Source organism: Canis lupus, chromosome 29, assembly GCF_048164855.1.
Source record: "Canis lupus baileyi chromosome 29, mCanLup2.hap1, whole genome shotgun sequence".
Taxonomy (NCBI): domain Eukaryota; kingdom Metazoa; phylum Chordata; class Mammalia; order Carnivora; family Canidae; genus Canis; species Canis lupus.
In genome coordinates, this window is record NC_132866.1 from 37,503,779 (window position 1) to 37,529,727 (window position 25,949).

General features: G+C 55.6%; 1 protein-coding gene and 2 long non-coding RNA genes across 16 annotated transcripts in view; 2 read left to right on the top strand and 1 right to left on the bottom strand.

Moving 5' to 3' along the window:
• Positions 1 to 25,949, bottom strand: part of RASGEF1A (RasGEF domain family member 1A) — a 216,602-nt gene that overhangs the window by 16,289 nt on the left and 174,364 nt on the right. Inside the window, exon 1 of one of the 14 annotated variants that reach the window (XM_072806223.1) lies at positions 21,001 to 21,121. The exons of 11 other annotated variants lie outside the window; for them this stretch is intronic. Coding sequence is in view for 1 of the 3 variants with exons in the window: in XM_072806216.1 (XP_072662317.1) it covers positions 15,291 to 15,308 (18 nt within the window). In the remaining 2 variants the exon portion in view is untranslated. Of the gene's footprint in view, positions 1 to 15,290; positions 15,389 to 15,791; positions 15,950 to 21,000; positions 21,122 to 25,949 lie in introns of those variants that run through there. 2 more of the 14 variants (XM_072806219.1, XM_072806216.1) reach the window with 2 other exon arrangements.
• LOC140621193 (uncharacterized) lies at positions 1,107 to 2,845 on the top strand. The gene is made up of 2 exons (XR_012020943.1): positions 1,107 to 1,506; positions 2,221 to 2,845. It is a non-coding gene; the product is annotated as an uncharacterized lncRNA (long non-coding RNA).
• Positions 15,620 to 18,403, top strand: LOC140621194 (uncharacterized). The gene is made up of 2 exons (XR_012020944.1): positions 15,620 to 16,184; positions 16,808 to 18,403. It is a non-coding gene; the product is annotated as an uncharacterized lncRNA (long non-coding RNA).

The window sequence follows — 25,949 nt, forward strand, 5'->3', positions numbered from 1 at the left end:
GCTCCGGCCCAGGAGGACGGAGCCAGGGTGGGCCAGCCTTCACACCAGCCTCTGCAGGTCCTGAGGTCGGAACCCACACCTCCGCCTCAAGTTAGCTGGGCCCACCTGGACAAAGCAGCAGCCTCCTGGGGGGAGGGGAGGCCACTTACACCCCACCTCCTCTGCCTCCCCTCAGCTCCCCTGTTCAGGCAGGACGGCAAGCACCTTCTCATTAGAGATGCACTTGGCTCACAGCGAGGCAGGTGAACGTGATTCACCATCTCCTGGAAGCTGGGCCTCGAGAGCTTCACACCTTCCACACGGGGCCAGGTGGGTACCAGGCCAGGCCCGGGGGCCCAGGTACCCAGGCACAGGCGGGAGGGCCCTCCTGCCAGCCCGACAGACACTTGGCTCTGTGCTGAGTGCCAGCACTTGCCTGTTTCATGCCTGGTCTTACTTGGCTCTGCCGGGCAGCCAGGTGAGAAGCTATTGCCCCTGCCCTGGCAGAGTGGCACTGTGGCAGCTGGAGTGGGATGGGGACAGGCAGGGAGGGCTGGCCTGGGAGAGGCGCAGGCCAAGAGACCCTTAGCTACCTGCTGCCAGCAGGGTCCAGGAGGCTGGCCAGAGATGAGGTAGGCCAGGCGGGCAAAGCAACGAGCTGCAACTGTTGACCTCTCTCCATCCTTCTGCCCCTTCCCAGGGTATCCCCCACCACTCTGCTTCATCTGGCCTATCTGTTGCTGCTCCCCAGAAAATGAAACGGCTACTATGGGGCCCTGCAGCTACCCCTGCTTCGGGGCTCACTCCTGTTCCTCCTCCATGGTCTGATAAGGGACATGACCTTGGAAAAACCCCCAGCCACCTCACCTGCATTCCTTGAATGCTCATCTTCACCCCAATAGTGACCACCCACCCACACCTGCCCGGGCCCTTTCATGGGGTTCAGGTCTGGGACTTTAGTGAGAGAGTCCAGAATAAAGTCAGGAGACACTGTCTCAAGGACACTGGGGAAGTCTCTGAGCTGCTCTGAGCCTCGGTTCCCTCTGCTATCAGTTGGGTATAGTTTCCTGCCCCACTTCCCTGACAGAGTGATGGTGGGGGCTAGATGAGAAACTGGAAGCCAGCATCCCTGGGAGTGGTGCTAGATGCCACTGTGTGCCACCATGTCTGTGCCTTGCCTCAATGACAACGGAGTGGCCAGTACTGACCAGCCTCTGGCCTAGGGGCTCGCACCATCACCCTCAGCTGTGGGTTCTCGCTGGGGCCATGTTCTGTGGATCCGTCCAGGCCCCATGCACAACCCAAAAGTTGTAGCGGGGGCAGGTTACACCCCAGAGGGGATTCGGATCAACGGGACATGGAAGCACAGGTAAACTCCCCTTCCCCACCCCAGATGGACTGCTGGAGGCACAAAAGTCTTACAGAGCCTCTCCAAAGACACCCAGTGAGATGGACTCCTACAGGAAGGCATCCCCGTACCCGTTCGCTCCCCTTCCCTCGCCCCTGCGTCTCTGGACCACACTCCGGGTAAGTGCGGGCACTTTAGCTTTGGCTCAGGCTCCAATCTCTGGGGAAGCTGGGCTGGGAGAAGAGCATCCATTTGTCTTGCTTCTGCGCCCTCTGTCCCCTACACCCCCTCACCCCCACGCCGGGCCTGCAACGGGCACATGCTGATGGCCGAGTTTATGGGACAGGGCGCTGGCCCCTGAGCTTCACATCAGGGGTGGGGAGCGCAGGAGGGGAGAACGCACAAGATCGGCTTCTGGCCCAGAACTGCGCTCACACACCGGGCAGCCTTAGTACAGGAGGTGAACACCTGCTCCAGGCTCTGCTCGGCCCAGCTGAGGGACCGCTTGCACACACTCCTCCATCCGGGTGCCTTCCTGGAGGAACGGTCCGGAGCTCGGCCTGATGCAGCTCAGAGTCAAGGCCCGTCTTAGGGACGTGGCCAAAGTTCTTAGCTTCTGAGTATTTGCAGCTGCCCCGCATCTCAAGTCTGCACACACACATGCAAACCTTGTAAGGAAAACACACAGTGACAAAAGCGTCAGGAGTGAGCAGAGGGCCCTGGAGGAAGAGAGGGAAGTGCAGTGAGTGGGGGCAGATGGTCTCAGAGACTTCAGGAGAGCAAGTGGCAAGAAGGCAGGCAGCCTCAGCGCCCCAAGAGACCCGGCAGTGGAGGAAAAAGAGGGTTTCTAGGAGTTTTCTGTAGAAGATTATGAATCAAATTCCCTTTTGTAGCCTCCTTCAGAGACTTCAGCTAGAGACGTGAGTACCACACACGACCACGCTGTTTCCTGATTCGGCGCCAGCAGACTGGGGCCCTGAGGGGTCCAGGCCCTCCCTCGGGGAGCAACACAGGAGGGCATCTGCTTCTGGCCACACGTGTGCAAAGGCCACACACGCCCTGGGAGGGACAGCCATGCACCGGACCTGTGCACACCTTTTGTGACCTGCTGTACCGTCCTTCTACCCACAAACTCCAGCTGTGCCCTAGATGGCCTGCACGGACCCTGCAGCCCCCGGCCATCTCCCCCAGAGCCCCCGGGACCCTGGGAGCTGCTGCTCTGACAGAGGGCCAGGGCCTCACCATGAGGGCCGGAACCTGCTGTGAGCACCCAAATGTCCCCCTCACTACGGGTCCCCTATACTCTCATGTTGGCCCAGGCCTGGGCAAGGGCTACACTCCTTCCCAAGTGCTTCTCCAGCTTCCTGTGCCAAGCCATCCAGTGAGGCCCCGGGGAGGCCCGACACTGCCCAGTGGTCCTGCAAAGCACTCCCAGTCAATGAGCTGATGTTGTCGCCAACGGTTTACTGGAACATTGTTGGGTAAGGAATATAAATGACACTGACTCTGATGCCTGCAGTATCTGTTGCAGAGTCTTCTGTGTTCACAACTGTCCAGGCAGCCCTGTACACCTTCCTGGAGGTGTTCCCATGCCCAGCGTCTGCTCTCAGACAACTGGCCCTCATCTCTGGCCTCCCAGCCCTGGAGGGAGCCTCCAGGTCGCTGCTTCATCCCTCAGGGCCTTTCCCCGGCCGGCTCTGGGCAGGAAGGGACTCAGAGTGGCCAGCTGGGGCAGGAGCCTCCTCAAGGGAGGGACCGCAGCCTGCCACACTGGTGGGCTTGCCGAGCCCTCAGGCCTCCTGGCCTCCAACGCCCAGCTCACCAGCTGCCAACACCAGCTCTTTCCCCAAGGCAGATCCTGGGAAATGGGAGACAGAGCTCAACCCCGACAGGGCATCTGCAGGAAGCAAGCGCTTCCTTCAGCCCCAGGGGGACTACTGGAAGAACACAAAAGATAACTGGCTAACCTCAGACAAAGCCAACTCTGCCCCAGTTGATAGTGGGGACGGCAGCCTTTGGAGGGAATGGCCTCCTGCACAGCAGGACAGGAACAGGGTCAGGCCTTCACTCTGAAGGGTAGGAGCTGGGCAGGTTCCCAGGGCAGTCAGAATTTTAGCACCCCTTCCAGATCACAGAGTCTGCAATTCCAGAAATTTCTGAGAAACACAAAAGCAGGGATAAGCTTTCTTTTGACTAACCTTCAAATGTTTGTCATCAGGGGTTGGAGCCCAGCCATATGCTAGGTATCACACATCTCACTTGATGCAATGTCCCCTAACCCAGGGGGCAGCACAGAGACACCCATTTCTCAGATGAGGGCACTGAGTTCAGGGCATCTGTATAACGTTGCTCTGGGGGGCAGCTGTGAGTACGTCTGCCCACCTCCCTGCTCCTTCTCAGCACTGTCATTTCTGCTCATCAACGTCCCTGGCTGGGCATGACCCTCTGAGCACTGGATGAAGGCTGAGGCCATCGCCCTGGACACATGAATCAATGCACATCCCCATGGCATTCTGCATGTAATTCCAGGGACTGGTGGGTACCCAGAAGCCCATCTACAAATGTGAAGTTAAGACTAGCTTCCTAGAAAACAGGAATAAAAATGGCCTTCGGGGCCCATCCTGCATGAGTCCCCCATGATCTGCCAGGAGGTGGAAGAGGCGCACCCGTCGGCCTTGCCTCTGCCAGTTTCGCAAGGGGTGCTTCTTTTGGAGGCAGCACGTGGGCTTCTATTTTTTAACCTACTCAACAAAAACGAAGACTATTTTTAGCTCAGCAAGCTGCAGGGCATCACAATTAGCAACTGAAAATTACACATTTTGCCAGTCTCCCCTCTTTTGGCTGGAGGATAAAGAGAGACAGAGAGACAGGGTGGGGGTTGGGAGAAAGTGCTCCTGGAGGGAGCTGGGTGCCAGTGCTTTCACCCCACCCTTGGTGGGCCACTTAATCAAGAGGGCAGCCTTTGGCAGAGATTTCAGAATGAGTGTATTCATGGAGCTATCTTGGGTTACATCCTGGCTCCAGAAAAATCCAGCCTTGGTGGGAGCAGGCAGGAGCCCCGTTGGCACTCAGAGGCCGCAACTGGGGAGAAAATCATGTTGGCTACTTGGACCAGGGCCAGCAACACACACAGACCAGCTCTGCTGGGGACTCTGGGGCAGCCAAGGTCAGGCAGGAGCACAATGGACCCCATCACCCTTCTAGGGCTGTCTGCTTCTCTAAAATCATTTGCACTGGGGCGGAGTAGGAGGTGGAATGTTCCACAGAACCCAACTCCTTGTCCATCCACCCATCCATCCATCCATCCATCCATCCACAGATGTTAACAAAGACCTACCTAGACACTGGAGACCCAGCAATGAAGCAAACACGATCTCTGTGCCCACGGAGCCCCTACTGGAGCAGGCTGTAGCTGCCAGGCATAATGACCCATCTCAATGGATGCAATATTGGGGGTTTAAAAAGAATCAACACTCTAGAGTAGGAAGAGGAGAAGAGGATCTGGAGTGTGGGGACAGAGCAGATGGTAACCTAACCAGATGGAGAGACTGGCCTCCCTAAGGAGGTGGGGCCTGAGCAGACTTGAAGGAGACTTCTAGAAAAGGAAGAGCATGGTGAGCAAAGGGAAGGGCTGGTGTCAAGGCTTCCAGGCCCTACAACCTATGAGCCTTCATCCCACTGGCTCTCTGGAAATCTTCCCTGGAGCATGTCTTGCTTGCTCACTTCCAAACAAATATTTCCTGATTGCCTATCTTTCAGCCATACTAAATGTGTCGGGCTGCAGTGGGCAGGGCACCCTCTCTGCCTTCCTCTACTGCCTACATAGGTCTCAGGGGAGACTCCTCTGGTGTGGGTCCAGGATGAAGCACGCCTTCCAAGAGGCTCTCCTGGAATCTGAAGGTGACCCCTTTGAGGTGCAGACTGGAGAGAGGAATTGGCTGAGGGGACCCTCACTTTACACAGCAGGAAACTCTAGGCGGGAGGTTGCAAGACAAATCAAAATTGTAAATGAAATGCTTGTTTACATGCATGCCCCCTGGGGACACCTGGGTGGCTCAGTGGTTGAGTGTCTGCCTTTGGCTCAGGGCCTGATCCTGGGATCGAGTCCCGCATCGGGCTCCCTGCATGGAGCCTGCTTCTCCCTCTGCCTAGTTCCGGCCTCTCTCTGTGTATCTCTCATGAATGAATAAATAAAATCTTTTAAAAAAATGCATGCCCCCCCCCCCCAACCACTTTTATAAGGTTCCTTGTGCATATGGAAAATATTTTGGTAAACCTTTAGTGGATCCACCCTGACTTAGGGCCAGGTGGTGCTGGCAGCTCTTGGGGCAGATGGCCCAGTGACCTGCCAGTGGTCCTCAGGGCATCATCTGCAAAGGGCACAGATAACACCTGCTTGAGAGGATCTGTGTGCTCAGCTCACAGTCATTTCCATAGATTCTGGTGGGTGCAAGAGCTTCTAGGAGCCAAGACTCTGCAAGCCATAGGTTGCCCCAGCCCCCAGAGTGGCCTGCCCTCTGGCTCAAGTGGTTGGATCCTGGGCCACAGGGGAGCAGCTTCCTTCAGACCTGCTGTCCATCCGCCTCTGGCTCCTTCACTCCCAGGAATGGAGGGCTGCCCCCAGTAGCAGAAGGACACAAGCAGCACCCAGCCTGAATTCAGACACTCCTAAGGCAGGAACCTCCCTCTTGGGGGCTGTCCTCCTCCTCCCCACACACTGGCTCTCAGACCCTCCTAACTTTGAGCTGTAATGTGTCTCCCTTAAGCACCAGAGAGCCCTGGTCCTGTCTGCTGGGGCCACATGCTGCAAGTTTTTGGAGTCTGGCTGCAAGCATGAGCTGGAAGTCCAGTGGACTGGCAGTAAGGTCTGACCATGCCACAAGCTGGAGCCACATCCTCCTCTGCAAAAAATCAGCACCTTCAGCACCTATATCACAGGTGGTAGTAAGCATGCAGTGAGGCCCCCACACTCAGGACATGCTCAGTATCAGCTGATTGGGGTGGACTTGTCATCAAAGCTACCTGCTGCCTTCCTAGACACAGATTTTGGGGGCTGGTGCTGGCCTCTCCTGACCCCATCTCTGAGGTCCCTCTCACTCACCTCCTCGTGCCCAGGACAGCAGAGTCCCCTCTTGCACATAGGAGAAAAGTGGGGAGAAGTTACCTCCTGCCTCCAGACAGACCCATTGATCTGGCTGCACTGCCCTGCCCTGGCAAGTGGGGCTCTGAGCTGGTTCTGGCCTCAGGGTGGCTGCTTGGCCCCTGCACAGGGTGGGGAGGGGTGGGGGGTGACACACCCGTGTGGACAGGTCCTCAGCCCTCCTCCCTCCTCATCCTCATGGACTTTCCAGCAGGGAAGGCCTTGGGAGGACATGGCTGGTCCCATCCCTGCAGATCGGGCCACAGGAGCACCCTGCAGCTCCTACCTCTCCGTCCTCCCAGCCAAGTGGGCATCAGGAGCTCCTGGAGGGCAAGCAGTGACATTTTTTACATAAACTAAGCTTCTGGAAATCACATCACAAATGCCATGAGGAAGGGCCATATTTACCTCGGTGTTCCCTGTGGGCCTGGGGGGCAGTCTGGGGCCTGGAGGGGGCTGCAGGCTGGACTCCAGCCAGGAGGCGGCTGCTGTGGGAACCAGAGCCGGGCAGCACCTCCCCGGGCGCCTCCTCGACAAAGGCCTAGCCTAGGGAGCAATGCTGATAATTAAAGCTTTGTTACAGACGCATGATTCATTTTTTTTTTTCCTTCTGAATTCCTTCCTAGCACCAAATACTATTTGAATTGAGTGAAGGAATCTTGCCATCTCCTCTTCACACTCCTAAATACAAATTCTGCAGAGCCCGGCTTTTTTCCTCATTTTTCCCCTCCTTCTTTTCTCCCTTTCTGTCCAGTCAGCTTCTTCTGGTGGCTGCTCAGGGGACAAAATGTCATTGTCCACCAATAACCATCCTGTTATTGAGCCTTGAGAGGTCCCGGGATGGAGCAGGTAGGATTTCAGAGAATCCTTGCCCTTTCCCGCAGGGCGGCGGGCTGGCACGCGGCCTCCCACTCGTGGCTGAGGGCCCTGGGACGGGGGCGTTCCCCGGGGCCTCTTTCCCCTGGGGCCCACCCCACTGGATTCCACAGGGGTCACCCCAACACTCCCCCATGTGCGGTGCAGCTTGCACTCCTGGAGGTTAAGCGGCCGGCCACAGGCCAGGACAGGAGAATGCCCCAACAGATCCACTTGCGAGCCAGTCCTGTCATTTCTGGGAGTCTTCTCAAGGTGTCCCAAAGGGGAGCAGGGCACAGATCCCCACCTCTACCGGACTTGCTCCTCTAGGGTCCCTTTTCTACGTGGAGCAGCCACCTAAGAGGCTGCTGCTCAGAACCTGCCCCGTCACTGGGGCTCTGCCCATCAGGCAAGAAGAGCCGAGGTTCCAGGAGGGGGACAGTGAGGGGACTGCATCAGAGCTGAGGGTCCTTGAGAGGCAGGGAGGCTGGGCTCCCCAGGATGGGTGGGGTAGGGAGCGGGACAGGCTGTGGCTCAGACCTTCCTAGGTGTAAGCATCAGCCTCCACCTCCAAGGCTGCCTAGGGTTGCTAGGGTATAGAAAAATAAGAACACACAGTTCCTTTATTTTCAAATGACATCTAATTAGGCTAAGCAATGATTTTCCTTTGTGTTTAAAACAAATAAAAATCAATTTCCTTTGCTTGAACTGTCATCCTCCTTGCAGATACCCCGAGGAGTGCCCCAGGACCCTGCTGTGCTGGGAGTAGGAGGGTTCTGTGTAGCCTTGGGGTGGAGGGCAAGGGGGCTCCCAGCTCCTCCCTGCTGGACCCAGTGAGCCGTTTCCACTCCCTGGGCCACTTCCTATATCCACTCCCTTGTACACAGCAGCTTTACTGCCACACCCCCAATGTCCCCCGGCCCTGGGGGCTCATGACCAGTAGCGAGATCCCAGCCAGCCCCCAGGAGTACCAAGGGCCCAACTGCCTCCATCCCTCCCCAGGGTAGCACACTTCCCCACATAAGGCACTACATATGCTGCTAGCACAACAGCTGTCATCCCATTTTCCAGAGGAAGGAACAAAGGCTGAAAGGGCTTACTTATATCATCAGCCCAGATCTTACAACTCCAAAGTAGGAGTCTGAGATCTGAAGCCTGGTGAGTGTGACCACCATGATCTGACATAAAACCTGGAACCATCAGCACAGGCTCAGGAGAAAGGGGAGCAGATGTAAGATGAGGCAGGTAGCAGCCAGCCAGGACCCTCTGAGATGGACATGGCCTGGCCCAGGTAGAGTCACCTGCTTGGATTGTGCAGAGAAGAGCCCGATGAGTGCAGCGCTGAGGCCAGGATGAGCGGGGTGGTCATGTCAGGGTCCCAGGGCCAACCAATGATGTGCCCCCAAGAAATCCCATGCTGGGAGGATTTCAGGACCTCCCTGAAACAGCTCAGCAACCTCACTGGCAATGGGTGACATTCATGGAGAGCCTTCTACCCACTAGGCCATCCTGCACATCCCATAGCACTCTCCAAGGCATTACTGTCCACCTTCCATGAGGTGCAGACCAGAAGGCTGAGGATAGCCCCAGGCCACATGATCTGACAGGGCAGAGCTGGGGGCCTAGCCACATCTCCTCCCCAGCAGGCTGTTTCTTTCTGCCAAGGATTGAAAGTGAAAAGTGAATAGGAGAATATGCCTGCCCTGCTGTGCCCAGGAAATGGGTCAGCTGTCAAAGTCCAAGCACAATGCAGGAGCTCCTCTTCATGGACCAGATAGAGAGCAGAACAACAACTGATATTTTCTACAATTTCTGACAAGTGGTGGATACCCAGAGTTAAGGGGTAGAAAGGAATGAAAACAGTGCAGTGTCTTCCCTTGAACCAGAGGCATGGAAGCATGAAGAGACAGTACATGGAATACCTTCCATCCAGAGTATTCATCTGCATTGTTCACACATCCTATAACCAATGAAACCCCAAAAGAGTCTCCCAACAGAAATGTACGGGTAACGGAACATTGTGGACACAACTTAACACAATAGCTGGTTATTAATAAACAAACTGTGAACCAAAGAAGTCTACCCACTTGATTAGAAAGCTTCCCTAAGGGCAGCCCCGGTGGCGCAGTGGTTTAGCGCAGCCTGCAGGCCAGAGTGTGATCCTGGAGACCCAGGATGGAGTCCCACGTTGGGCTCCCTGCATGGAGCCTGCTTCTCCCTCTGCCTGTGTCTCTGCCTCTCTCTCTCTCTGAATGAATAAATAAATAAATCTTAAAAAAAAAGAAAAGAAAGCTTCCCTAAGTCATGTTTGTGTTAAAGAGGCAATCAAAACTCCAATTACAGACATATCAGAGAAATAACCCTTATAAGAAAATGCCTCATGAAATTTGATATGGCCAAAGCTGCTCTCAGAGAAACATTCATAGACTTCAATATATTTTAAGTAAACAAGAAAAAATGAAAATGAACTCAGCACTTGACTCAAAAAGCTAAAAACAGTTTCAAAACAAAACAGACCTACAGCAAAGCAAAGTGGAAGGAATTACTAAAATATAAATTAGTGTATTTAACTAAGGAGAGGGTAAAACTTGCTGACTGAATGTAAGAGCTGATTTTTCTTTTGAAAACACAAAATAGAAGGATAAACCTCTCACAGTTCTAATCAACAAAAGGGTGGAATAAAGGGAAGGAGGAAGGACAGCAGGAGGTTGGGAGGGAGGGAATGAAGGGAGAAGTAGGGGGAAGATGGTAGGAGGGAGAAAATGCAAAAATACAGCTACTAGGAATGAAAAAGGGAATCTAGTCTCAGATACAGAGAAGAAACTATAAAAGAATCAACTATATAAATCTGTGCTAAAAGGTCCAAAAGCATTTGAACAGGGATATTATTTAGAAAATATAAATAACCAAAATAAACAAAAAATGCTTAAACCCCCAAAAGACCAATAACCATAGTGCAAATTAAAGTTGACAGCCAACCAAACCTTAGGGAAAAATTAAACCAACTCCTGGCTGAGACAGTTTCTAAAATGAATTATTCCAAGCCTTGGAGAATAAGATAATTTTATAAGATATTTAAACTATTTCATCTATGCAATTCATATTGGAAACCTTTCCTATTCATTTTACAAAGCTGACATAACTATGATTTATAAATGTGACAAATCTGTCCCCTAATAAAAAGTACAGATAAATTCTTACTTATGAATATGGATGAAAAATACCCTAAGCAACTTATCAGTAGAATGAACCCAGAAGCATTTTAAGGCACAATTGAGTCTGACCCAGTGGGATTTACTCCAGAAACATGAGGATGATTTAGCTCAGGAAAGCTAATAAGTCAACACATTAATAGGTCCAAGGAGGAAAGGAATTTGATGATCTTGCTAGATATAGGAAAGCTTTCAATGAAATTTAATATCCATTCTTGCTGTACACTCTTGGCAATTAATGCAAGAGAGGAGCATACTGTTCATGATGAAGAATATCCAAACCATTGAAATTTAGAGCCAATTTCAGACTCAGTAAAACATCAGAGGCCTTCTCATTAAAATGAAGATCAAGCCAAGGACAACTGCTATTATTTAATGTTGCTTTGCCCCTTTCAGAAAACACAATAAGATAAGAAAATAAATAAAAGATACATTAGAAATGAAGAGCTAGAACGTTCCTTGTGCAGGTAATCTGATTAATTTCTTAGGTTTTCTAGGAGGCCAAACTGAAAAGCTGTTCAAACTAGTAAGAAAGAATTCACTTATCAATTATTTAATATTCATTTTTAAAAAAATGAACAGCTTAGCTATCTACCTCCCCTGGGTACAAAGTGTCCTTGTCCCCAAAGATATCCCCACCATGTGGAGCAGGTGCCGGATGCTCAGTCCAGCGGCAGCAGTAGGGAGAGGTTGTGTGTGAGCAGCTGTCCCGGGACCTCCCAGCTCTGCAGGTGGCCCCACCTTTGGCCAAGGATACAAGGGCCACCCAGGTCAGCCACCGGGCCACACACCGTGACACTGCACCGCTGCGCCCTCCAGGCTGGCACTAGCCTCCCCTGGGAACCCGCGGGGGCGCTCCTCCAAGGCCGCTGCCCACGGCTCACAGGAAGGCCAGGCTCCGGGAGCAGAATGCACGTCCGCTCCTCCTGCTCCCCGGCACTGCTGCAGCCGTGACCCTGGAGCCTGGAGCCCCCTTCCCCTGGGTTACTGGCGCGGCGACCTCTTGAAGGCCAAGTGAGACCCAGTCCTGGGACTGGGGACTCTGACTCAGTGGCCAGCCCCACATCAGGCAGGGGGTAGCCGTGACATCTGGGAACTGCTGCGGCTGGGCCTCGGCAGGCAGGTGGGTGTGAGCAGGACAGCAAGGGCGGCTTGTTCCACTGCAGGCTGAGGTGCCCGCCAGTGGCTTTGCCAGAGAAACGCCACCGAGGACAGGAGGCCACAGGGCTGAAGCCCTCGCAAGCCTGGGACTCTCCTGAGGGGAGAGACTGAGAGACCCCACTAAAGGTCGATGGCTGCCTTACTCCTCCTGAGACCCGGAAACACCACTGCCTTTGTCCACATGCTCCCACCTGACTGCTTGCCCTGGGGCCCCTCCACCTGTCTGCCGCTGGGGCCCCTTTGTCCTGGAGACCACAGGGACCCAGACAGTCCAAAACCCAGCATGATGGAGGCATCCTGGTCTGGGAGCCAGTTCTACCCCCAACCTCCTACCTAAACTCAAGTAAGCCAGGCTACTGTGGGCCTCAATTTCCCCATGTGTAAAACAAGGAGGCAGAACTTAGCAGTCTCCTCGGGCCATGTCCAGTTCTCATGTTTATTCCTTCCTTCCCTCACTTACTCAGTCAACAAACATCCATGAGGCCCTACTGACCTGTGCTGCATACCTGGAAATGGAAGAACCCATGGGCCTCAGTATCTGCCAGAGCAGACAGGTGCAACACCACCATGCAGCGTGAGCAACTCAGGACCAGAGTCTGTGCTGAATGCTGAGGAAGCACAAGGGTGGAGAGGACTAACTCTGTAGGAAGGAGTCAAGGAAGGCTTCCTGGAAAAGGTGATTTTGAGATGGGCTTCCAAGGATGACCAGGGATTTTCCAGGAGGTTAGGAGAAGTAAGAGCATGGAGACAGGACAGGTCTCCTGGCTGACGCAGCAGTGCTGACAGACGCAGCCATCCTCTGGTCACTCCTCAGCAGCTCCCCTGGAGGGTAAGGCCCACAAAGCCCAGAGGTACAGAGGGTATGGGCAGCCTCCACAGAGACCTCAACTCCAACACAGGCCACACAACGCCTGAGCCAAAGCCTATGCATTCCAAGGCCAGCCTGTGACTGTCCCCCAAGCAGCCCTCACGACTGCCTAGCCCTTGAAGACCAGACTATGGCGGTCCTGTGCTTACTAGGTAGGCAGGCCATGCTGTCCCCAGGACTTCTGCCAGTCCCTGATACACACAGCAGGCAGGTCAATACCGGACTCTACAGTGCCCTTGGCCCACCCTGCTGTCCCTGGGGAAACTCACACAAAGGGCCCCCATCCCAGCAGGCAGGACCAGCAAGCTGGCGGTGTGGTGCCCAGGCCAAGCTGCCCAGGGGCAGCAGGCACTGGCATGAGCTGTACAGCCAGAAGGCAGCAAGGGGGCAGCAAGGGACCCATAGGATGGGAGACGCCAGGGCTCCAAATCAGCACTCCACGCCAGACCTCCGCCCTCCCATTGCCAGGTGACATCTCCCCGGGGGGATGTCAAACTGTTTCTGCCTCCTGCCCACCCCAACGGTGCTCCCTGCATCTTTCCTCACCTTTTGCTGAGGGCAATGTCCTTCTTCCTGGGGTCAACCTGCCCCTTGCTGCCCCCAGTGCCACCTCTCCGCCGCCCCCCACCCGCAAGGCCTCTCGCCAAGCTTCAGGCCACTTCTGGATGGGCCCTTCTGCCCTGCACCGCAGCTCCCTGACCTGAGCCCCTGGGTCACGCTGCTGGTTCCCCTTCCTGTCCCTCTGGCCTGCTCTGCTCCTGACACCCAGCCTCCATCTGTCCTCTGGACACATAGGTGGCTTCCTCTTCAAAGTCCTGCCTAGCGCTTTCCCAGTGTGCCCTCCAATCCCACTACCACCTCCTTCCCTTCCTCCCCTCTGCTCTTCCTGCACACCGCACATGGCACACGTTCCGAGGTGTCCCCTCACCATCCTACCCCAGGTGCAAACAGCAGTGGGGGTCGTACACTGGGCCCTTCTAGCCAGTCTGAGCAGGATGGTCACTGCCCATCCTAGTGATACTGAGCAGGGCCACGTGACTCATCTGGCTCAAGAGCAGGGAGCAGAAGTGCAGGCGGCACTCTGAGCTGGGGATTACCACGCTAGTGCAGGAGCCTCTCTTCCACTCCACACAGAGCCTCAGGAAGGCTTGGGGCAGGATCCAAATTGCAGTGTTGTTAAAACCCACTGGGTTCATGGGGTTGATCTGTTTCTGCAGATACCCTGAGTTATTCTGACCCATGTACTCTCCCTAGGTGCCATTCCTCTTTCTCACCTTACCTTTTCTCTTTATCATCACCATGCAACATTCCACATATTTAATTTTTTTTCTAAGTTTTTTTTTTTTAAGAAATTTCTGCACCGAACATGGGGCTCAGGAGTCGCACGGTCATCCAATAGAGCCAACCAAGCACCCCTCATGTTGTATCTACTGATGGTGCTTTCCCCTATTCTCACTTGCTAGAAGGTGGGCTCCATGAGGACAAGGAATGTGGTGTTTGGTCCCCTGCTGAATCCACAGAACCTGCACACAACAGGTGTTCAATCAATGTGTGCTGAACAAGTGATGAATGAAGAAACAAACAAACGAGGCCTGCGACTTTGGCACAGCCAGGGCTGGCCAGCTCAGCGGAGGCCCCCCTCTGTGTCCCTGCCTCCCCCCCCCACCCCCCCCACCCCCCCCACCCCCCCCCACCCCCCACCCCCACCCCCCCCCCCGCCACACACACACACATGGGGCCTGAGCTCCCAGGTCAGGCTGCATGAGAAGGGGGCTGGGAACAGAGGCAGCTCCCCGTACCTGAGTCACACTGCCAATCTGTCTCAGAGGGTGGATTCTAATAAACAGCCATGGAAATGCAGCACGCTGCCTCATGATCAAGATTACATCCAGGACATGTTCTGTCTCCTTTGCAGCAGCAAGGAAGCTACCCCTGCCTTGGAGCCCACACTCCTTGAAGCCCCACCCTGGAGCTCACTCTCCTTAAATATACGGGCATTTGTAGGCCCACACGGGCACCACCCTGCCCCCATACACACCTCTCCCTCCTTCTCCCTCTCTCACTCACACACACATCCCATATATAAACACGCCTGCATTTTCACATACTCTCACTCTCGCCCACACATGGCACACACACATACACACCTCCCACGAGCCCACTTCGTCACAGACCTCCTCCTCTCCCCCACCTCCTCCAGGGCAAACAGGTGGTTCTGCACCCTCAAGTCTGGGAAAGGATCCAGGGTTGTCCGGGCTCTAACAAACCTGACTGCCAGTCCCAAGGCAGCCACCCTCCCCCTGGTCATGCTGCTGGGGCTGCTGTCTCCTGCCTGCCTGGCCCTATTCACACCACAAGGGCCCCTGCGACGCGTGCAGGTGCCCCTCAGCCACAGCCGATCACTAGTATGAGCAAGCCGTGCCAGGAAGAGCACTAGCAGCCCAGGGCATCCCCATTCTGAGCCCTGGCGCCGCCCACCTGGCAGCAGGTGCCCGGCGGAGACCTGCAGCGGGAGTGGTTCCCTAGGGAGGCTCCTTCGGGGGCCGGCCGAGCAGGGCCAGGCTGGTGCGGAGGGTCCACTGACTGCCGGAGCACAGCGCCTCTCCCCGAGCTCTCGGCGGCGCGGGAACCCCTGCCCGCGGTCTTGCCGCCACCGAGGGCTCGGCCTGCGCGCGCCCCCACGTCGCCGCCTCGCCATCCCGCACCTGCCACGTGCCGCAGCCCTACCTGGGGCTCCAGAAACATCCTGGCCGCTGCTCCCCGCCTGAGCCCCGGCGCCGCGAGCGCCCCGAGCGCGGCCGCTCGTCTCCCCGAGGCCGAGGAAGACCCGCCCCCGCCCCGCCCCGCCCGCCCGCGGGCTCCCGGGCCGCTGCCCTCCGGCTCGCTCGCGGCCCCGCGCGGGGCGGGGCGGGGCGGGGCGGGGCACCCGAGGGCCTGGGTGGGGCCGAGGCCCGCGGGGTCGCGCCAGAAACGGGGCGGGGGCGGGGGCGGGGGCGGGCAGGGGCCTCGGGGCGCGGGGAGCGCAGGGGCGCGGGCCGTGCTGTCAGTCCGGCGGCCGCACCAGCGCGTCAGTGCTGCGGGGCGCGATGTGCCACCGGGCGAAGGGGGGCTCTTGGGTCGGGACTCCGGCGGGTACGAGCGGACGCGTCGGCGAGATCCCGCTCGCGGAGAGCCCCGCTGTGCCCCATCGCCTCCCTTTGAGCCTCCCTTCCACCTTTGCGACCTCACCTCATCGTAGATATCCACTACAGAGCAGGTGCTTGGCCAGCACTTGGCTTGAATGCTTCCCTTGACGGGGCGCTCACTCTGGACGCAAGCGTCACACGGAACTCTGTTCTTCCATCTCCTTGAGTGAACACGGGGGATACGGCAGCTGCTTTTGTGGGAGGACTAATCTGAGACATGGCGTGGGGCGGGCCTGGCACGTGGCACAGTGAGCCGTCATTCCACCCCCAGAAGCCCCAGCACTCCGAAGGAATCCTGTCGGGTGACACGTCACCCCCTCCATCGTGTGCCTGCCGTGGACCCCAACCTGAGCTCTGATAATTTGGATGGAAAAGATGGACTGAGCCAAGAGCACCTTCCCTGGGAGACCTGGAACTGGAGGGCTCCGAGGCTGAGGTGGGAAAACAAATGGGGGAGTCACCACTAGGGAGGAGCAGGGAGATTCTCAGCTTGCACGCTACAGAGAGGAGAGGATGCCCAGAGATAGGCTGAGATAAGCCCAAGAGAGTTCACTCGCAAGCCCCGGGGCTCGGAGGGGCAGAGGTGACTCTGTGTCCACACCAGGCCCACAGGCCCACCCTCTGTCCAGCAGCCTGGTGAGACAGCATCTCTCCTCCCAGGTACCCCTTCTTGTTGGCCTGCTCTCTTAACAGTCCCAAGATTGGTCACCAGGCTGAGTTCAGTGGACGGTTATTTCTGTCTTGCATAATTAGGGGCTGTGCAGGGTCCCCTCACCTACCTCCCCCTAGATGATGCAAGAGTTTGGAAACAGGTGTCTATCTCTTGGAGCTCTGCCCACCAACCCCTCACTCTCTGTTAGGACTGGAGCCCAGGTCTCACTGCTCTAGCACCTGGCACTGTTAACTGCAGCCTCGTGCAGCTCCTATGGGTGGGCCGTGGGGTGGGGGGGTAGGAAGAAGCACCAGGCAGAAATGGCCAGGGCCACAGACCACTGGCACATCAGCCCTCCAAGCTTTCACATTGCTCTTTCCCCCTGCTGCTTCTGCATCTCATTTCAGGTCAGCTGGAAGATACAAAGTTTATGGTGGCCTCTGCAGATGACTAGCCAGGGATTCGCCTGGCTTTTGGGTCCTGGGCCTGTCTGTCCACCCTATCCTTTCAGATGGCTCCAGAGCACCAAGAAGGGTGAAGCCTGGGTTCTTGCCCTGGGGAAGCCTGCCAGGCACCCTGTGATCCTCAGCTCTAACCCACAACCCTGTGTGACATCTGGGCCCTAAGGTGGCCACAGTATGGTCTCAGGAAGTCCATGTGGGCAGTTAACACGCCTGACACCCCCTGCACCCAGAACAAGGAACAAGTCTTCTCCTCTGCTGCTTTAAACGGTACAGCCCAGAGGGGGTGGCTGAGCTGATATGCAGCTCCATAGCACCTTCCTGTACAGTCACAGAGCTGTTTCTCCCAGGTGTTCACCTACAGATTTCACCAGCATCCCCAAGGACCAAAATAAGGTAGATGCTTCCCCAGGAGGAAGGAGGGCCCTTCTGCCCATTGTCTCAACAATGGGAATGTCCCTATAGACACAGAGGGCATTCTCTCCTTTGCTCACAGGTGTGACCTCAGCATTCATGTATGAATCTGGACTATATCTATACCCTTCCTGGTGCCCAAAGAGGTGGGGGAATGGGCATGCCAGGGCTGACCCCTGCTGGCCTGTTCCCTTGCTTGAAGCTGTGGGTAGAGCTGGGTGCAGGGAGTAAGATCCTGTAGGGAGGGCTTATGGAGACTGCCAGGTTTGGCTTTAGAAAGTAGAGTATGATCCAGGTGTGGAATGGCCAGTAGACATCTCCTGGGAGCTTCTGGAAAGACAAGGCACAGAGGAAGGATACCCCAGATGATGAGAGCTGCATGTGAGGCCAAGAACCGCGTCTCCATCCGGTGACCATGAGAGGACACTCCAAGGAAGGCAAAGAGCAGGGAAGCCATGACCATGACCCTGGACACCCTCGCCAGTGCAGACATCTGGGACAGAGGGGACCCTGGGACAGGAGGCTAGACCTACTGCAACAGACTTCTGATCCATGTCCCTCCTTCCACCTACACTTGAGGCTCGAGGTGAGGGGCCTGTTCAGTCTGCATCAGGGCCCATCCTCCTCTGCCTAAAACCCCCAATGAAGGAAAGCCAGAGTCCCAGTGACCCGACGACTTGTCCCCATCTGAAGCCTGCCACATTCCACTGAGCCCTTGCTCACTGTGTGCCAGCCCCCGAAGTCCTGTCCTCCCTCCCTCCCCCTGCATCAGCAAGGCTCTCCCTGGAGGTCCTTACAGACACGTCACCTGCCCAGTGACATATTTACAGACTTTAACCTCCACTGCGGCACTTCCTGCCCCCTTTTCTCCTTACTGTACTGCAGTCCACACATTCCTATTTCCTCATTAATCTCTAGGGAGAACTCGGCCTCCATGAGTACAGGCCCTTTGTCTCTCCTGCTCACTGCTGTGCCCCAATAATTGTGATGTTTGTGCATGGGGGCACTCGGCACTGATCTGTTGAATAAGTGTCTGTGTGTGTCTGTGCATATATGTGCAGATACAAATGTAGATGTAGATATCCAGCACGGGCCTCATATCCACAATATATGAAGAACTCCAACAAATCAACAGTGTCAAAAGACTCAATTTTTAAAAAATGGGCAAGTTGAAGAGGCATTGCATAAAAACAGATCTCTAACATGGTGATAAATGTAAGAAAAAGGAAATAACAGTCAACCTCATTCGTCATCAGGGAAGGGAAATTAAAACCACAGTGTGACGCTGCCATACACCCACCAAAATGGCTAAAATGAAAAGGCAGAAAGTGCCAAGTGCCAGAGAGGCTGTGGCCCAGTGGAAACTCTGAGCAGCTGGCAGTGGGAGCAAGAACTGGTAGGGTCCCATGGGAAGATGGTCCACTTGTGCCTGGAAAGCCCAGGAATTCCTCCCTGGGTGTAGCCCCCGTAGAAATGCTGACATATTCACACCAAAAGGCACATCGAGGAGCATTTATAGCAGCACTATTCACAATGGCACTAACTGGGATGCTGCTGGCTGCCCTCCACGAGAGCTGCGGGGTATTCATCCAGGAGAGCCCCACAGCAATGAGGCTAGACAGAGTCAACCACCCACAAGGACCAATCTCACCAAATCATGTGCAGCTAAAAAAGCCAGGCACGAAAGCCAGGCACATGGGATCAGGATCCCGTGTACATCAAGCTCCGAGGGCCCTGCTGGGGTTGGGGCCGGTCACCCATGTATTCATCCCATGAAAAATCACTGGGGCTTCACGCTTGTGACTCAGGCACTTTTCTGGACACACTTTGAAACAATTTATGTTTAAAAAGTTGAGAACAATGTGGCGCCTGGGTGGCTCAGCAATTGAGCATCTGCCTTCGGCCCAAGGCGTGATCCCGGGATCCTGGGATCAAGTCCCGTATCGGGCTACCTGCAGGGCGCCTGCCTCTGCCTCTCTGTGTGTCTCTCATGAATAAATAAATAAAATCTTAAAAAAAATAAACAAAAAGTTGAGAACGAAAAAGATAATGACATGGGTCAGGAAGAAGCCACCTGAGCTCAGGGACTTCTGAGTACTCTGTGAGCCACAGCCGAGGGAAGCTGATGTGGGAGAAGGAGCATCTCGGGGCCCCCGAGGCCTTAGCCTCCCTCTCCTCATCTGCCCAAGAACAAAGGCCCCTCTGTGAAAACACCTGCTCCTGTCTTTTAAAAGGTACCACTTGCCAGGTGTTGGTTGGAAGATGGAAGGTGACCTAAATTGGGTTGACGGACATCGCAGAACAGAGGAAGCAGGAACCCAAGTGCCCCCACAGGGGGTGTCAACAAGGACAACGAAGGCCTTGCATAGGCTAAGACCTCAGGGGCCTGAGCTCTGGGGTCAGGGGAGGCCCGGCTGCCAGTTTGAATGGCAACTGCGAGACCACGCAAGAGCGGGCACAGAGGGTGAGGGGGCAGATGACAGTGGGGCTCTGCTTCCTGCGCTGACTTCCAGCCCACTGGCCCCCTTGTCACCCAGAGTAGCTGTGTGGGCAGAGCTCCATCTCCAACCTCTCAGTGTCGTGGGCAAGGCATGCTACTCTCTCAGTTATTGTTTCCGGGTATAAAGCAGGGTTTGAGACACACAATTGTGAGCGTGGTTGGCAAGACACAAAGTAAAATAAACCGAGCACTTCTAGAAACTTCTACTTCTCAGGACTCACACTGTCCAGAGGTTCTAGGCTCCCCTGGGAGATAGCCTGGGCTGTCTACACTCAGCAACACTCTTTTCCCAAGCCCTTGCTAAGAGCATTTACTAGGAACCTGCATGACACAGTGTGGCCTGTGAGCCTGTCAACTCCCTGAGTGGCCATGGTTCCCCTATGGAGCTCATACCCATGGGCTGTGCCTGCCACCGGGGGAGGGGAAGGAGTGCCAGTTCTCCTCAGCTTCGATGCAATCCCCAAGAGACCTGGACCAATCGGGCACTATCTGATGTCCACTGGGGAAGCCGCACAGGCCTCTGCATCTCCCTAAAACCATCCCATTAACACTCACCTTGGGGGAATCACATTCTGAGCAAACAAATCACTATGGTTTTAGGCATCACTGAAGGAAACGGTGGGGGTAGGCAGAGTTGGGGAGGACAGCTAACCTTCTGGCCTCCCTCATACCACAGAGGTCAGGGCTCTGCCTAAATAAATGACCTCCCCCATCCCCATCTGGGGGCAGGAACCTCCCAGGCCTCTGCCCTACCACCAGCACTTGTCCATGTCCTGTGGCCCTCCCCTTCGTCCTGACATCATAACAGATTGGGGGCGAGCCGCCCACCTGCCCTGAGGGTGAGTAACTAACCATGTTGTTTGACCCAGCATGTAACTACTCATAACTAACTCACAGACTCTTCCCAAAGCCAGGGTGCCCCTCCCCTCTGCCCAGCCCCTCCTGCCTTCTGTAGGCCTGCCCTTGCCCCTCCCAGTACACAAGGATCAGAGGATGGCAGCAATACAGAGGGGTGAAGTGGGCTACATGGGGACTGAATGCCGGGGATGGGCATCACCCTTAGGGATGGTGCTGGAGTCCCTGAGGGGTTACCTTACCTCTGTACATCTCTATACCTCAACACTCACTTTGGGAAAACAGGATGTTCCCAAGGCCCTGGAGAGCCCTTGCCCAAAGACTAGAGGCCCTGGTGCACCTCCTTCCACTTGGCCTGGCTCTGGCTCACCCTCTCTGTCCATTCTGCCGGTGTCCTGGGTCTGCATCCAGAGGGCACAACTCCTCAGGGAGTCCTCATCAGTCCCAGGGGGTTCCGGGGTAGAGCCTGGGAGTACCAAGGGTGGAGGCTGAGAGGACAGGAAGATCCTGGATCTCTGCAGGAGAGCCCTGCTCCTGCAAAGGGTGCCAGAAGGTACTAAGCTGTTAGAGAGAACACGCCCTTTGGAGGGAGAGCTGGGGGTGTATAAGAAGAACCATCGGTGCTCCTAGTCTGGCTTCTGCTTCTGGAGAGGGAGGAAAGGTAGGTAGGAGGGGGGTCCTTCTTCTGTCCTGGTGAGGTCCTGAGGTGGGACCCAGGCCACCTGTGGGAGGAGGGAAGAAAAGACACAGACCTGGCTGTGGGTCCTGTCCTTCCAAGGAAGGGGTGGGGGTCAGATCCTAGCAGTGCTCTGGACCGGGGTATGTTCCCCCAGGTCCTGTTGCCCCTTCACACTGAGTCTCCCTAGTCCTGGCTGGCAGAGGTGGTCAGAGTATGGACCATCGACCACTATACAGATCACCAGGCAGAGATGGAGTGACCTGACCCAGGACACTGCCCTGGTGCCCACCAGTGGTTAAGCTGGCCCAGGAACCAGAGTGGGATGGGCAAGTGAATACCACCAGGGCTGCTGAAGGCCACACTCTGGCCCTTTCTACTACCCTACAAAAGGCCTCGGAGAGGCCACACTCAAGATTCCTGCTCATGAAGAAGTAAATTAATTTCTCACAAGTGAGGCTTCCCTTTGGGTGACAACCCCGGGCCGGGCCAGTTTACGGAGTGAGGTGGTTTTCCTGTCATTGTGTGATACCAGCAGCCAGCATTCATCTTCTGAGAACAGAGGAGGAAAGGGAATGCTCTACTGAGGAAAGGTGAGAAGAGAAGCACCCCCAAAGGAAGCCCAGACATGCCCCCCTGACAGGTGCCAGCAGCAGAAATGCAGAGGAAGCTGGCTGCTCACCACTGTCAGATTCCTGCCGGGCTGGAGAGGCAAGGCCCTATCTGTCAGTTGCCCCCCAAAAGTTTCCATTTGTCTGGCATGGCCATTGGCCACGCTGAAAGGCTGCCCTGACATTGAGGGGCCTGGTTTCACCGGCAGTGGTTGCCTTCAGAGAATGCTCCCTTTGCCGAGGGGATACAGCCTCTAGATTTGGAAGCCTGTTGCCAGAAAGCTGACCCTGCAGTGGTTGCTGGGAGGGCAGGTCTGAGGTGAGACTTCTGGGTTCTGCAGGGCCCTGGGCCAGGGAGGGGGGCAGAGACCCTGAGGCTGGGTCCCCCAAAGTGCATCACCTGAGCTAGGCCGTCCCCTGGCCTTGAGGGACAGCAGGCCACTCTGTCCAGGAGAGTGGTTGGTCCCTGGATGGTAGGGAAGCACAGGGGACTCGCAGTGAGCTGCGCATGGACTGTGGTGTCACTAGCAGACCGTCCTTGACTGGTTCACAGCTACTGTAAGCCTCAGTCCACCCTCCCCAGCTCGGAACGAAAACGACACACATAACATTCTTTCTCACAAGACGGTGCTGAGAGCCAAATACAGTTTGGAGGGCCCTGGTTCTCCTGTGGCCTTTCAGCAGAGAGAGGGCAGAGAGAGATGAACCAGTAGCCTGGCAGGACAGGGAGGCCACATGACCGGCCCTGTCTGGGAGGGAGGAGGACATCCGATGAGCACCAAAAATCAGGGATGACATGGGGAGGAAGCACAGGGGCAGAGGACAGGACCCCTCCGTCTAGCCTGTCCCCTTACTCCATCCTACAGGGAGGGGTCAGAGGCCCAGAGAGATGCCCTGTTCCACTGCAGGGGCTGGGACGCCATCAGCACCCAACGGAGGGGGTGCAGGACAGCCCAGCCCACTGTCCTCTGCTTCTGCCGCAGAGTGTCGTTCCCATCCACTTCATCTGACCTCACCTGCACAATGCCCCAGCCGTGTGGTCACTATGATTACAAGCACTGAGCAGGTGGCTCTCGGTGGAGCTGCTATCTGGGTTTGCATCAACCTGCAAACCAATGCAGTTTGGCCACAACCTCCACGATGACTCTTAGGTGAGGAGACAGGGCCCAGAGCAGAGCCTGGAAGCTGCTTAAAGCTGCAGAACAGAGAGGTGCAAACATGGGGCCAGCTTGGCCCCCGAGAATCTCGTGGCCTCTGGCCTGTGCTCCCTGATGGGCTACAGGAGATCAGGGATCTGGATCAATGCTGGGCACATTGGGCTCCCTACTCAGGGCTTTTCAGTGTCTTGTAGATCCAAGAAGTGTTGGAAATTCTAGTCTAATTAGAAAAAAGTCCTCCTTACTCCAGGAAGGCATGGTCACAAGCAGGAGGTAAGCTGGCTCTCGGCCCACTTACACCTTGGCCTGTCACCCTTTTGTGGCAGCCCCACTCTGGAGGGAGCACTGGATAGAGCATTTCTCAAAGTTTTGATCACAGAGCTGCTTCCTCCCAAATGTTCCAAGACACCCTGCAGCAGCTGAGGAAGACCCTTCTAAGGTCCCCCTACTGGCTGGCTATCTGGTGTGCCTGCCTGCTCGCCAGGGTCCCACTGTAGGTCCGCAGGACAGCCCTGCAGGAGGCCCCTGCCAGGCGGGAAGCCAGAACCCGCATGTCCCTTCAGTCATCTGAGAATCAGAATCTCCACCTGTACCAATGCCCTCCATCAGGAAATGCCTTAAAGTGTCATGGAGGATTAGTGATGTCTTTTTTCACACAAGACTTCCAAGAATCCGTCCATTTGCTTCTGCCTCCTAGAGGCCAAGAGGACAAGGTGTCTCCGAAAACTCTTCCTGGAGTCATGTGCTGTCCCGCTCCGCTGGCTCTGCAGGCCGTGGGTCCACGCTGGCCCCCCCCCCCCGCCCCCCGCCAAGACTCAGCGGCATGGAGCTGCCACAGGGGTGTGGGTAGCAGAAAAGGCCGGCAGGCTGGGCCAGGGGTTTCCTCTAGACAGAGGCTCTTGAACCTGAAAAATCTTCTCGGAATTTGCAGAAAAGACACCTGCCAGGCCCAGTCCCCAGAGATCCTGCCTCCCTGGGTGTCGGGGCAGCAGGGGGTGGGGGGGGACTCAAAACTCTTGAAGATGGCATCAGAACTCAGATTGGAGAGCTGGGCCATGGGACTGAAGGGCGATGCTCAGGGGGGACAATCAGAAGCCATTCAAGGAAAGGAGGGCAGAAACATAGGGCAGTGGAACCCAGTGAAACTCAGGGGGTGGAGGGCAGGTGTGTGGGAGGTCCAGGAGGAGAGTGAGGGGCCACCCCGCAGGAGGGGCTGGGGCAGGTGACTTCCCCACTTGAAACCGGTCATGACATAAACCAGGCTCTCCTGAGGAGCCTGATAAAAGTATCTGTGGGGGTGGTGAGGGCAGGAGTTGTCAAGGGAAAGATAGAGGAAACCCCTTCCCCCACAAAGCTCTTAACACCCACCCCATCACATGCACAGAGGACACGGTATGAAGGTCCTTGTGCACCCTGCAGAGCTGCCACCTCTGAACCCAGAAAGGAGGGTGGTGGGGGGCTTCAGTCTTGTGCAAATAAGGATGCTGGAAAGCCCTCAACAAGGAGCAAATTGCTTCATGGCAACAAAAATCCCTGAGTAATCAATTTTCACCTGTAAAATTAATGTGAAAGGTAATACAGAGTGTTAGCACACCTGCCAGGGAAGGCCAGGGTAGGAGGAGGCCAGAAGTGGAGCCAGAGATGGGTTTCCACAAGGCACCTCACAGGACAGAAGTCACTTCTTGACAGCAGGCATGGCTTAAAGCACAACACACCCGTGTGTGTGTGTGTGTGTGTGTGTGTGCAAGAGTACACATACGACTTTTTATATGAGCACGTATGTGTGCATGTAATTGCACATGTAGGCTTTGTGCAGGAGTGTGCACGTGTGTTACATGCACACTCGTGCGTGGGTATGCCAGTGTGTGCCTGTATGTGTTTTTGTATGCATACACGTGTACGTGTGCTCATAAAACCAACTGGTATATACACACTGAAAGGTTAATCAGGGTGCGTGCCGCATACTGGCCTCTTCTCATGCCCTCTTTGCTCTTCATTTATCTTTGTCAAGTACTTCCCAAATTTTCTCCAAAGAATGTGAATGGCTCTGTCATCAGCCTAATGCAAAGCATATTCTTTTTCTAAAACCAAGACTTGAGGCTTGAGCTAGCTGACAGGCTCCTGGAGACGGCAGACTTACCCCCACCAGCTGGTATATAACCAAAGCTTGGAGGGTGCCCAGGGCAGATGGGGGTAGGGAACGAGGAGGTCAGAGAAGCCGAGGACCATCCTGGAGGGGTGTCAGGAAAGGCTGTATCGGGTGGCACAACTGCATGGGAGTAGCACTATCCAGACATATAGGTGGGCTGGTGTCTCGTCTCTGTCATAAAGAACCTGGGAGAGTTTGAGATGCTGCCTCACTCCTGGGTGTGTGTGGTCAGCAGCGCTCGTCACTCCTCTCCATGCATCCCACGAGCTTCTCCCTCCAGCTAGCCAACCAGAAGGCTCTACTTGGTGGCAGGCAGTGACATGCTGTGGGAGCTATCTGAAGGCAGGCAAGTGGGCCCCTGAGCTAGCCTAACAAGTGCCTTCCTTCCACACAAGTAGCTTTTGACTGTCTTCAGGACATGTCTACTTGAGTCTTACCTCTAAGACTTATGTTACTACCCACCCTCCAAACTGTCCTTCTTCCCTTTCTGCTCCCATTGTACACCCTGTCACCTCCTCCAGAAAGCCTTCCTGACTTGGCACATCCTGAAGGTCCTCACCCAAGGACTGCCAGCCCACTCATAACATGCACCTTATACCCTAGTCTTCCTCTCATCGCCTCTCAAGAGCTAGTGGCTCCCTGGAGGGCCTCACTGTGAGGATCGGAGCTCATGTCAGAGCTCCATGGAATTGAATGCACTGGGCTACATTAGTGATGTCTGCTTCA